At 39.8% G+C, this 12,470-nt stretch overlaps 1 protein-coding gene across 1 annotated transcript in view; it reads left to right on the forward strand.

Moving 5' to 3' along the window:
* Positions 1-12,470, forward strand: part of STAB1 (stabilin 1) — a 1,127,460-nt gene that overhangs the window by 1,071,705 nt on the left and 43,285 nt on the right. Inside the window, exons 64-65 of the mRNA XM_053721023.1 lie at positions 1,391-1,510; positions 7,496-7,642. Of these exons, the coding sequence (XP_053576998.1) occupies positions 1,391-1,510; positions 7,496-7,642 (267 nt within the window). The remainder of the gene's footprint in view (positions 1-1,390; positions 1,511-7,495; positions 7,643-12,470) is intronic.

A 12,470-nucleotide genomic window follows, 5' to 3' on the forward strand; every position in this document is an offset into this window, starting at 1 on the left:
TGGAGGGGCTGCACAGAAGAGGGCTCCATACAACACATACGGTGGGATTGCCCCAGGCTTCAACAATTTTGGTCAGACATAATAACCAACATATGCAATACCCTAGAAACCATAGTACCTAGGAACCCTAAGATACTGCTTTTTAGCGAACCTCCCAAAGCTAAAAAACAAAGTGAAACAAAAACTGCTGCTCACAATGATAAGTAGTGCAAAAATCTTAATCCCTAGACATTGGGAATCCCCCATGGTCCCCACCTTGAGGGAATGGGCAACAAAAGTAGACACACTACTACAGATAGAGAGGTACCACTACATTAAAAATGGCTCAGTTGAAACTCATGAGATGATGCTAGACATCTGGAAAAGGGACAAATTACACAAATACTTCTACAAACAAAATACCCATCGTTATACCTTACCCCCTCCTTTCCACCTCCCCCTTCCTACTACCTAGCTGACAGTGACCTCCTTAACCTACTAAGTCAAAATATGTTGCGCAAAGCCTATGATGTATTCTCCTTGAAAAGTGTACATGAAAATGCAAATATTTTATATTAAGAAAATATTTTTGCAACGGAATATGTTCTATTTATTTATTAATAACTACTTCTCTATATATTTGATGACATTTGGACTGGTTTATCTATTTATTGGGAGATATGAATATATATATGTCTAGATAGCTTGAATTCTATTTGTGAATATCCCGTTGAAAATGCCTAACGCGCTACTTGTAAATCTTGCTGTAAGAAAATAGATTGTACTACTTACTTTTGTAAGTTTATTTCCTGCAGTTATTATGATTAATGGTAATCAAGATTCAAGCAAAAGTAACAACATTTCTGCCGTATTCTCGAAGAAGCACTTGTTTTCCATTGAATAAAAAGTCTAAAAAGGAAAAGCTTTGATTTATGCCACATAATGAGATCTGCACAATAAAGGATGGCATTTGAAACTATAGAAACTGGATTTAAAGTATTAGAGGCTGAACTGAAAAAACAGGCATATGTAAATCAGTGACACCTACTGTTGTTTAGGCACAGGAAGCAATGTATGCAATGTATTTTGTCTGAAGACGGAGCCTACAACAGAACACATTATATTTTTTTAAAGTTTCTAATTTACTTCTAATTAGAAGTAAATTTGAAACTTTTTTTTTAAAAAAGTATTCTTTTGTAGGCTCTGTCTGAATTACAAAATACATTTTTTGGGTTTCATATCCCTTTAATGCAATGTCTAGCAGAGTTTCATTCCTTGTGAGATAGTAGAATTTAATTTGCTAGCCAAAGTAATTGAAAATCTTTGCAGATGTTAGTTTGACATCATTTTTATAATACATATAGTCTGCTTTTATGTGATTTTAAAGTAAAATGCATGTTTCTATTTCTAGTTGTTACTTGATTATGCCAATGCTACTGACAAAGGGGTAGAATTTCTTGACTTCCTTTCCAATGGAACCTTCCCCAAAACTTTATTTGTCCCAGAGGATGGTAGCTTTGAGAAAAATGTGGTAAGTAAAAAAACAAATTGTATTCTTAAGAATACTTTAGTTTTTTATTAATGAAATCAATGTCTCATAGAAGCATAAAAATAATTTCTTTCTTATGTTGGTTAGAGTCCATGATTCATTACTGTTGGGAATTTATCACTGATTGATATACACTACCGAAGTGATGTTTTCCAATGGAAATCTGATAAACCGGACTGAACTCAGTTGAGGCCAAGCTGTTAGTGCATTGAGAATTGCTCTGAATTCTAGGATATTTATAGGGAGGGCAGACTCCTCCTGAGTCCAGAATCCCTGAGCTCTTAGGGACCCCCAAACTGCTCCCCAGCCTAACAGGCTGGCATCCGTGGTCACAATCTCCCAAGAACTGCTTTGAGACAAATGGTCTTGGAAGATCCACCAAGACAGAGACATCTTTGTCTGAGAGTCTGAAACTATCCTTTGTAAGAGATCTGAGTGGTCTCCATTTCATTGACTGAGCATACATAACTGTAAAGGTCTCAGATGGAGCGAGCAAATGGAATAATGTCCATGGATGCCAACATGAGACCAATTACTTCCATGCACAATGCCACTGTTAGACAAACAGAGGACTGAAGAGAACGACAGGCCTCCAGAAGCTTGAATTTTCTGACCTCCATCAAAAAAATCTTCATAGATACTGAGTCTATGATTGCCTCCAGAAAACATACCCTGGTACTTGGCACCAAGGAACTTTTCCCTAGATTCACCTTCCACCCGTGAGAGGAGAGAATGGCTAACAGAGAATCTGCAAAACAAGAGAGAGACAGATGCGCCACATGGCCCAATATTGTTTGTTCAACACAATGTATATGGTCTTAGTCGTCTTAATGCAAACTCACAATTCAGGAAGCACTTCAATCAGTGCAATAGAAGCAGCCTGGGATAAATCACAGTCACCCAGCAGACCGACCTCTAGGATAAAGTGGAGTAATCTGTAGTGGATATATAGAGAGACACAGAGGTGCATATATGGCCTAGTACAGTTTGGACTCAGGATATATTACAGTGTTTAAAGTAATATACTCACATTTGATAAAGCATCTACAGTGATGCTATTCTAGCAGGATGGGATCAATGTAGTCACCCAACAGACTTTAGACAGGGTATCCACAGGAATCAGTCAGCAGGTGTCCAAAAAATTGGGCCAAAATAAATTGGTTCACAAAATGCACAAGAGCAAGTGTGTTTTAATAAAGTATTATATTTACTAGTAAAAACAAGTAAAAACAGGTAAAAACAAGCAACGCGTTTCTCAGCACACAGGCTGTTTCATCAGGCTTATAACATATAATTCAAACACTTGCTATTTATAACCAAACAATGTATCAACTAAAAATGGACACACCTGTAAGGGGAGTGGCATAAGGCAACTCCCATTTGGGAACACCCTATCAGCATTTACTGTGTTGGGAGACAATATGTAAATCACACTATAGATCATTACCTTATAATAAACCAATGTATCGTATCATGCATCTATATATCAATCTTTTTATATCGGTCAATGGTCCGCAATAGGATGATTAACTGTTTAGATGGATAAATAAATATGGGAATATACAATAATAAACAAATAAGTACACTGGTATTGTTGATAAACATTGGTTTATTATAAGGTAATGATCTATAGTGTGATTTACATATTGTCTCCCAACACAGTAAATGCTGATAGGGTGTTCCCAAATGGGAGTTGCCTTATGCCACTCCCCTTACAGGTGTGTCCATTTTTAGTTGATACATTGTTTGGTTATAAATAGCAAGTGTTTGAATTATATGTTATAAGCCTGATGAAACAGCCTGTGTGCTGAGAAACGCGTCGCTTGTTTTTACCTGTTTTTACTTGTTTTTACTAGTAAATATAATACTTTATTAAAACACACTTGCTCTTGTGCATTTTGTGGACCAATTTATTTTGGCCCAATTTTTTGGACACCTGCTGACTGATTCCTGTGGATACCCTGTCTAAAGTCTGTTGGGTGACTACATTGATCCCATCCTGCTAGAATAGCATCACTGTAGATGCTTTATCAAATGTGAGTATATTACTTTAAACACTGTAATATATCCTGAGTCCAAACTGTACTAGGCCATATAGGCACCTATGTGTCTCTCTATATATCCACTACAGATTACTCCACTTTATCCTAGAGGTCGGTCTGCTGGGTGACTGTGATTGATCCCAGGCTGCTTCTATTGCACTGATTGAAGTGCTCCCTGAATTGTGAGTTTGCATTAACACGACTAAGACCATATACATTGTGTTGAACAAACAATATTGGGCCATGTGGCGCATCTGTCTCTCTCTTGTTTTGTAGATCATCTATATGGGATCCTGGCCGGGTTCTTTACAGATTGCTGCCTAAAGACTGTTCTATATCAACTCACTCCTTAGAGGCCCCTCAATTGTATTATTTACATCATTGGAATACTACCAACTGTCTATATTTTGTGTGTAAAAAATATATATTAATAATTGATTTATAATCTATTGTTTAATTGATTTGTGAGATATATATATATATATTGCTATATTAGGTTGGATATTTGATCACGCTCTAGGGCGCCCCCTATTTTTTATAAATAACAGAGAATCTGTATGGGATATTGCTAACGGAAAAGATGGCACCTGAACCAAGATATCGTCCAGGTAAGGAGCCACTGCAAATCCCTAGCGATCTGGCCACAGCTAAAAGAGCCTCTAGAACCTTCGTAAAGATTCGAGGAATAGTGGCGAGGCTGAGAGGAAGGGCTACAAATTGGAAATATTGATCCAAAAAAGCGAACTTCAGGAACTTTAAATGTTCCATGTGGATAGACACATGAAGATATGCATCCTTCAGGTCTATGGTGGTCATAAATTGACCTTCCTGAACTAGAGGGAGAATAGAACGAATAGTCTCTATTTTGAAGGATGGAACCTTATGAAACTTGTTCAGAGACTTGAGGTCTAGAATGGGTCGAAAAGTTCCCTCCTTTTTGGCAACCACAAAACGATTTGTATAAAATCCCTGACCCTGTTCTGCTAGAAAAACTGTGATAATTACTCCCAGAGAAGACAGATCCCTTACGCAGTTTAAGAAGGCCTCTCTCTTTACCTGGTTTACAGATAATCTTGATAATAGAAATCTGTCCCTGGGGGGACAAGATTTGAATCATATACTGTATCCCTGGGAGACCACATCTACTGCCCAAGGATCTGGGACATTGAATCCAAGCCTGCTAAAAAAAGGAAAACCTGCCCCCCCCCCCACTTGATCCAGCACTGGATCTGGGGTGGCCCCTTCATGCTGACTTAGGGTCAGCGGAAGGCTTTCTGGATTGCTTACCCCTATTCCAGGGCTGGCTAGCTTTCCAAGAAGTCTTGGCTTACTCAGATTTAGAAGATGAGGAAGATTTCTGTCCCTTGAAGTTACGAAAGGAAAGAAAATTAGAAGTCTAATGACCCTTGGGTCTATTTTTCTTATCCTGTGGTAAAAAAACTCCTTTCCCATCAGTAACCGTGGAAATGATCTCTGCCAGACCAGGACCAAATAAAGTCTTACCTTTAAAATGTAGAGACAGAAGCTTGGATTTGGAAGTCACATCTGCAGACCAAGATTTTAACCAAAGGGCTCTGCGGGCTAGAATCGCAAAACTAGAAATCTTGACTCCCAGCCTGACAACTTGCATACTGGCATCACAGATAAACAATGATGCAATGGTCTACAGCACTCCAATAAAATGTTCACTTTATTGTAGGCAAGATAAAACAGAACAGTACTGTTCCGTTTTATCTTGCCTACAATAAAGCAAACTTTTATATTGGAGTGCTGTGGACCATTGCATCATTGATTACCTGTTTGGGAGTTAAAGCAGCAACCCCTGGTCTTCATGTGCACCAAAGTGAAATCCACTTTATGCTGTATTGTTTGATACCTACACGGCATCACAGATAAAAGCATTAGCCAGTTTAGAGCCGTGATCCTATCCTGGATCTCCTCTATCGTAGTCTTCTCTGAAATTAAATCAGACAATGAGTCACATCAATAAGAGGCTGCACCAGCAACTGTCACAATACTAGCAACTGGTTGCCACTGCAAACCCTGATGAAGAAACATCCTTCTTAAATAACCCTCCAGTTTCTTATCCATAGGGTCTCTAAAAGAGGAACTATCCTCAAGAGGATATAACAACAACTAATACGTCTAGTGACACCAGCGTCACTAGGGTACTTCTAAGAGGCGCCAAGGGTAGATATGATATACCAGTAATAATATGTACTATAGATGACAAGGAGTAACCCAGTAATAAATCAGGCACCAATATTAAAGTACTCTTAAGGAATGATTATAAACATACAAAATAATAAAAGAATAATAGTTTATATATGTGTATATATATACACATATATCTATATACAGACTGTGTAGTCCAGTGAAAATGGTTTCGTGCAATATCCAGCAAAGTCCAATGGGTAGTTCCCAGGGTTAGGTATGATGAGCGATGGGTCCAGAAAAGGTAGGCTGCTACTCCAGGGTGTTGTGCCAAAAACACAGATGGTAGATCTAAGAAGAAATAGATAGAGGGCGCCACATGGTGCAGGTCATATAACAATAGAACAAAGCAGCAATAGGAACATAAGAATCCTACTCACAGATTATGAAGCACAAAAGTGCAGTATTCGCAAGCCGGAACCATACGTCGTCCGGTAGACTACAGTAAGAAGATGTCGCCAACAGGGGTCCTCGTCTCGCCAGGGAGAGTCCAGGCATACCAAAGGTGATATGATGAAAGCAGATCAATGTGCCAAAGATCCAGCTGCAGGTCCAGACACACCAGCAACATCTACACAGGAAGTCTTATTTATTAAAACCAGCATCTCTACACCCCAGCCATGCTGGAGAGACTCACCCAACCACTAACCAGGAATCCAATCCACATTAGCAGATAAAACAATTATTTTCAAACTGCAGATCCTGGAAAGCTGCAAACATCAGAGAGAAGCAACAGGCAGAAAACACAATCTAATGCCAGAAAAGCTCTGTCCCCTTTAAAATCCGGCTTCCAAACAGCCAACTAGAAACAAACCGTTCAGCACTCAGGAAGTAACTGAGCGGTCACTTTATCCAAATTCAAAAGGGAGATGCGGTAAAAAGAACGACCAACAACCTCCTTAAAGAGATATTACCCAAATAAAATAAAAGGTAAACTTGTGCAAAAAAATCCCTATAGCCAAAATGAAAAAAGCCTTCACATAACAGAACTGCTGCCCAATAAATCCCCAATCTTTAAAAGGGATATTCAGTCCCATAAGAATCCACCGTGTTCTTTTTTTTTTTTAAACAAGGAACGAAAATCCGCTGTAGGGCAGGTACAGCAAGTGTGACAGAATCCTCACTGACATAGAACTGTAGATAAAGTAAAAACAGAGTAACCAACCCTGGTTTTCTATATAGGGGTAGCAAAAATGTTGGAAGGTAATCAAAGACCACCTCGCTGTCTTCAAACTGCTAAAAGCCACCATTACTCTTACTAAAGAGAATTACATGGACACAACATAACCCCAATCCTTGCTTGCAGGGAAAGGTACCGATTAAAGGATTTACAACTTGATTTCTTCAGACACCTTATTCACACATCACCTACAATGTACACAGGCAAAGAATGACTGGGGATTGTGGAAAGTGGGAGGATACTTGAAGCTTTGCTGGGATGTTCTTTGCCTCCACCTGGTGGCCAGGAGTTGAATTCCCACTAGTAATTGAATGGATTAGTGGACTCTCCATGCCATTGGAAAGAAAATAGTAATTTAAAGAAACATAAATAAATGAAATATTGAACTAATAAAAACACCAGTAAAAAAAATAGATTGCTAAATTGTATTTAAGTTTGTAACAAAAGTATACTGTAAAGCTAAAAATATTTACATTTTTATTAGATAAAAGTTAAACTGTTAGATTAAAATTACAATTCTTTTTTTTCTAGACTTTAACATGGCGGGACCTGGAGCATCACGTATCTGACGTATTTCAGAATTACGCAAATCTCACTAACAGTAGTGTTCTGGTTTCTAAACTAGGATACAACCTTTCCATTTCTGATCACACCTCAGCAAACTGCAATGCTACCTCAGTATGTAACCTTATTTGTTTATATATACCTTTCATACGTAAAAGGCATGCCATTTTAACACTAACGACCCTTCTACTATGTGTTTAACCCCTTTGTGTGGGTTAAACACATAGAGGTGAAGTACAGCTTGGCACCCGCAGAGCACTGCTGGAACTGAGCAGAAACTGCTGATCCAGTCGGCAGTGCAGTGCCCGTTGCATTGCTGATTGGATCAGTGGCAGTTTCTGATCAATACCAGCAGTACTCTTCAGGGTTCAAGCTGCACTTCTAGTATATGTTTAAGCCCTTTGCAAAGGTGCAAGGTTGTTAGTCTTAAAATGACATGCTCCAACGAATAAAACTTATTATCATTCAATAATAATTGCTCAGTTTTAAACCATCTTAAAGGCACAGTCTAGTCCAAAATAAACTTTCATGATTCAGATAGAGAATGTCATTTTAAACAATTTTCCAATTTACTTTTATCACCAATTTTGCTTTGTTCTCTTGGTATTCTTAGTTGAAAGCTAAACCTAGGAGGTTCATATGCTAATTTCTAAGCTTTTGAAGGCTCGACTCTTCTCTCAGGGCATTTTGACAGTTTTTCACCACTAGAGGGTGTTAGTTCACGTTTATCATTTAGATAACACTGTGCTCAAGCACGTGGAGTTCCAGTGAGCAAGCTCTGATTGGCTAAATGGATGTCTGTCAAAAGAACTGAAATAAGGGGGCAGTTTGCAGAGGCTTAGATACAAGGTAATCACAGAGGTAAAAAGTGTATTAATATAACTGTGTTGGTTATGCAAAACTGGAGAATGGGTAATAAAGGGATTATCTATCTTTTCAAACAATAAAAATTCTGGTGTAGACTGTCCCTTTAAGTGGGCACTCTATTAATAATTATTCAGATGCCAAACAAAACCCTCTCAATATATATATTGTTTTATAACCTACAGTGGATATAAAAAGAATACATACCCTTATGAAATTGCATGCTTTTGAAATGTAAAAACAGAAATAACAACAATGAAAATGTCAGACTTTTTCCATCTGTACTGTGTGATATATCAACAACCAAAAACCCAGACAAAAAAAAAGATATTTAATTAATAGGAACTTTTTTTTACTAAAAAAAAACCAACCTACAACAGCCTGATTGTGTTCATAGTTAGCCAATCACATTCTCAATCATGTCTGTAGGTAAATAGCATACATGTGCCAACAATGAAAGTGATTCTGATTTAAACTCAGATAGAAGTCGTGTTCCTGTAGGATTTGTTTGAATATTTTGGGTTGCATCCTACTGAGAGAGTCATGGCACGCAAAGAGTTCCTAAAGAAAACAGCAAGAGCAAATTGTTGAAAAGTACCAATCAGGAGAGGTATATAAATAAATATTGAAGGCACTTGATGTACAATGGAGCACTGTCAAAGCCATCATCAATAACTGGAGAAAATGTGGTATCTTGCATGTGACCACCATCCCTTGTATTCTGAACATGTCTGGGCTATAGGGTAGGGTGGCAATACTGAAACACTTTCTTACAAAAAGGAACCTCCAAGGCCATCTAATTTATTAATATATATATATATAATATAGATTAATTCAGTCACCCCAGACCATGTGGGAAAATGTGCTACGGTCTAACGAGGCAAAAATTAAACTTTTAGGCCTAAATTGTAAAAGATATGTTTAGCGCAAAACCAGTAAAACTCATCCATACAAATTTTGAAGCATGGTGGTTATAGCATGATGCTTTAGAGCTGCTTCTCGTCAGCTAGGTCAGTGGCTCTTGTCAAGACTAATGGGATAATTATTAGCTCCAATTATTAAGATATTTTGGCACTCTTTTTGGCGTCCGTCAAAAAGGTGAAGATGAAGAGCAATTTCACATTCCAACATGACAATGACCCAAAGCACACATCCAAGTCGACCAAGGCATGGCTTCATAAGAGGAGATTCAAAGTCTTGGAATGGCCCAGTCAGAAGCCAGACCTCAATCCCATCAAAACCTGTGGAATTACCTAAATAGAGCCATACACAGGTGATCCCCTCGCAATCTGAAGGAACTTGAACTTTTTTGCAAAGAAAAGTTGGATTAAATTCCAAATGCAAAAGGTGCTTGCACAATGTATTATTTGTGTGGGGTGTAGAAGATTTTTTTATTTTTTTTTATTTTTTTGTTTAAAATGTTCCTAATAATTAACTTAATTTTTTTCCCCTCTGGATATTTGTTGGAAGATCACCGTACAGATGGAAAAAATCTGACATCTGCATTGTTGTTATTTCTGTCTTTACATTTCAAAAACCTGCAATTTTGTAAGGGATTGTATAGCCTTTTTTTAATTGAAACATTCTTTTTCAAATTTTAAAATATAAGGATGGTTACAAGCTAGAGTGCAATAACAACACACAGACAAATAATTGTAATCTAAAAGAAGATAATATACAGAACAAAGAAGTAGTGCTGGGAGTGCCTCTGGGCAGCAACTTAAATGGTCACTAAATTGGTAGCTGTGAGCAGCCTGCTGTTAAACCGTCAATTATCAGCAGATATTAAACCCATACAACTTCAAAACTTTTATCTTCATGTTCAAGAGACAAAGCTGTGTCTATTGATACTACTCATTCTGGGCCTCCTATCCGACCTGGAGAATGAGGCCTGTGAGGGCCCTACTAAGGAGAGGCTTTCAACAGCCCATATTCAGGAACAACAGCGCACTGTCACTGCTATTTAAATACTAATTGAACTAGTAGCTATCCTGGAGGCCCACAGGTTACAGCTCCTGGATATCATAGAGAGGGGATTTCGTCGTCACCTGCATTATTGCAAGATTGCAGAGGTACAGCTGCAAGGAGAAAACTCGGCCAACTCTACTCATTAGTCTTATACAATGACCCAATGGGTTGCTGTATCACACAGTCATAAACAGATGATTATCCTGAACATGAAGCTAGAGAAGACTAGCACTCCTGTTGTTGCCCTCTCTAGTTGCGAGACTACCTACTAATGAGGAAGTTTTTTTAACAGAGCAACATATACGTATGGAGCCTCTAACTGCTACTTACCATCTGGAACAGCAGATTGCGCCAAATTACTGGCTTTATTTGGCGGTGGTGCGACCCGCTAGAAAGGATGTGTTGAGTGTGCTTACAGAGAGCCAGCGGACTGAGACACCACGTAAGTTCACAGAGGCTGCTGATCAGGAGATGGCTTCTTCAGGTGGAGTGCCTAATCATACCTGCATGAACTGGAGTTCTGTGAGGACAGAGAGGTCTCCAGTGTCATGACTCTGGAGTTGGCAATTTGATAATTTAGGGATGCTGTGTGGTGATAATGCCTATGACTGGAAATGCAGATCTATAACCCTGGATACGATCAGCCACAATTTCCTTATTGATCAGAGATGTCAGGTTAATAGGTTAATTTTGGGTTGGCATATCCCAAAACAAAAACTTATACTATCTTTAAGAATGTTTGCTTTCTTATTAATTAGGGCACTCTGTTTATTTAATTAACTAGTCCTAAAGCCCGTGTACACAGGCCATTTTTTTGCAGTACAGCAGTCCCACCCCTTTGCTCCCCCCCTCTATTTTGCTCTCTCTTTTCCCCCTCTCTTTTCCTCTCTCTCCCCTCTCTTTTGCTCTCTCTCTCTCCCCTCTCTTTTGTGCTCTCTCCCCCCTCTCTTTTGCTCTCTCTCTCCCCCCTCTCTTTTGCTCTCTCTCTCTCTCTCTCCACCCTCTCTTTTGATCTCTCTCTCCCCCTCTCTTTTGATCTCTCTCTCTCCCCCTCTCTTTTGCTCTCTCTCCCCCTCTCTTTTGCTCTCTCCCCCTCTCTTTTGCTCTCTCCTCCTCTCTTTTTCTCTCTCTCTCTCCCCCCTCTCTTGCTCTCTCTCTCTCTCTCTCTCTCTCTCTCTCTCCCCCTTTCTTGTGCTCTCTCTCTCAACCCTCTCTTGCTCTCTCTCTTCCCCCTCTATTTTGCACTCTCTCTCCCACCTCTCATTTGCTCTCTCCCCCCTTCTGTTTTGCGCTCTCCTCCTCTCTTTTGGCTCTCTCTCACCCATTGTGTTGCTCTGTCTCCCCCTTCTCTTTTGCTCTTTCCCCCCCTCTCTTTTATTCTTTCTCCCGCTCTCTTTTGCTCTCTCTCCCCCTCTCTTTTGCTCTTTCTCCCCCTGTCTTTTGCTCTCTCTCCCCCCCTCTTTTGCTCTTTCTCCCCCTCTCTTTTGTGCTCTCTCCCCCTCTCTTTTGCGCTCTCTCTCCTCTCTTTTGCTCTCTCTCTCCCTCTTCTCTTTTGCACTCTCTCTCACCTTCTCTTTTGCCCACTTTCACTCTCTCACCCTCTCTTTTGCTTGCTCTCTCCTCCCTCTCTTTTGCTCTCTTTCTCCCCCCTCTCTTTTGCTCTCTCTCCCCCTCTCTTTTGCTCTCTCTCCCCCTCTCTTTTGCTCTCTCTCCCCCTCTCTTTTGCTCTCTCTCCCCCCTCTCTTTTGCTCTCTCTCTCCCCCTCTCTTTTGCACTTTATCCCCTCTTTTGCTCTCTCTCTCCCCACTCTCTTTTTCGCTCTCTCCCCCCCTCTCTTTTGCTCTCTCTTCTCTCCCCCTCTCTTTTTCTCTCTCTCCCCCCTCTCTTTTGCTCTATCTCCCCTCTCTTTTGCTCTCTCTCTGTCTCCCCCCTCTCTTTTGCTCTCTCTGTTTCCCCTTCTCTTTTGCTCTCTCTCTCCCCCTCTTTTGCACTCTCTCTCCCCCTATTTTACTCTCTCTCTCCCCCTCTTTTGCTCTTTCTCCCCCTCTCTTTTACTCTCTCCCCTGTATTTTGCTCTCTCTGACCCCTCTTTTTTGCTCTATCTCACCCC

This window comes from Bombina bombina, chromosome 7 (assembly GCF_027579735.1).
Source record: "Bombina bombina isolate aBomBom1 chromosome 7, aBomBom1.pri, whole genome shotgun sequence".
NCBI classification, from domain to species: Eukaryota; Metazoa; Chordata; class Amphibia; order Anura; family Bombinatoridae; genus Bombina; species Bombina bombina.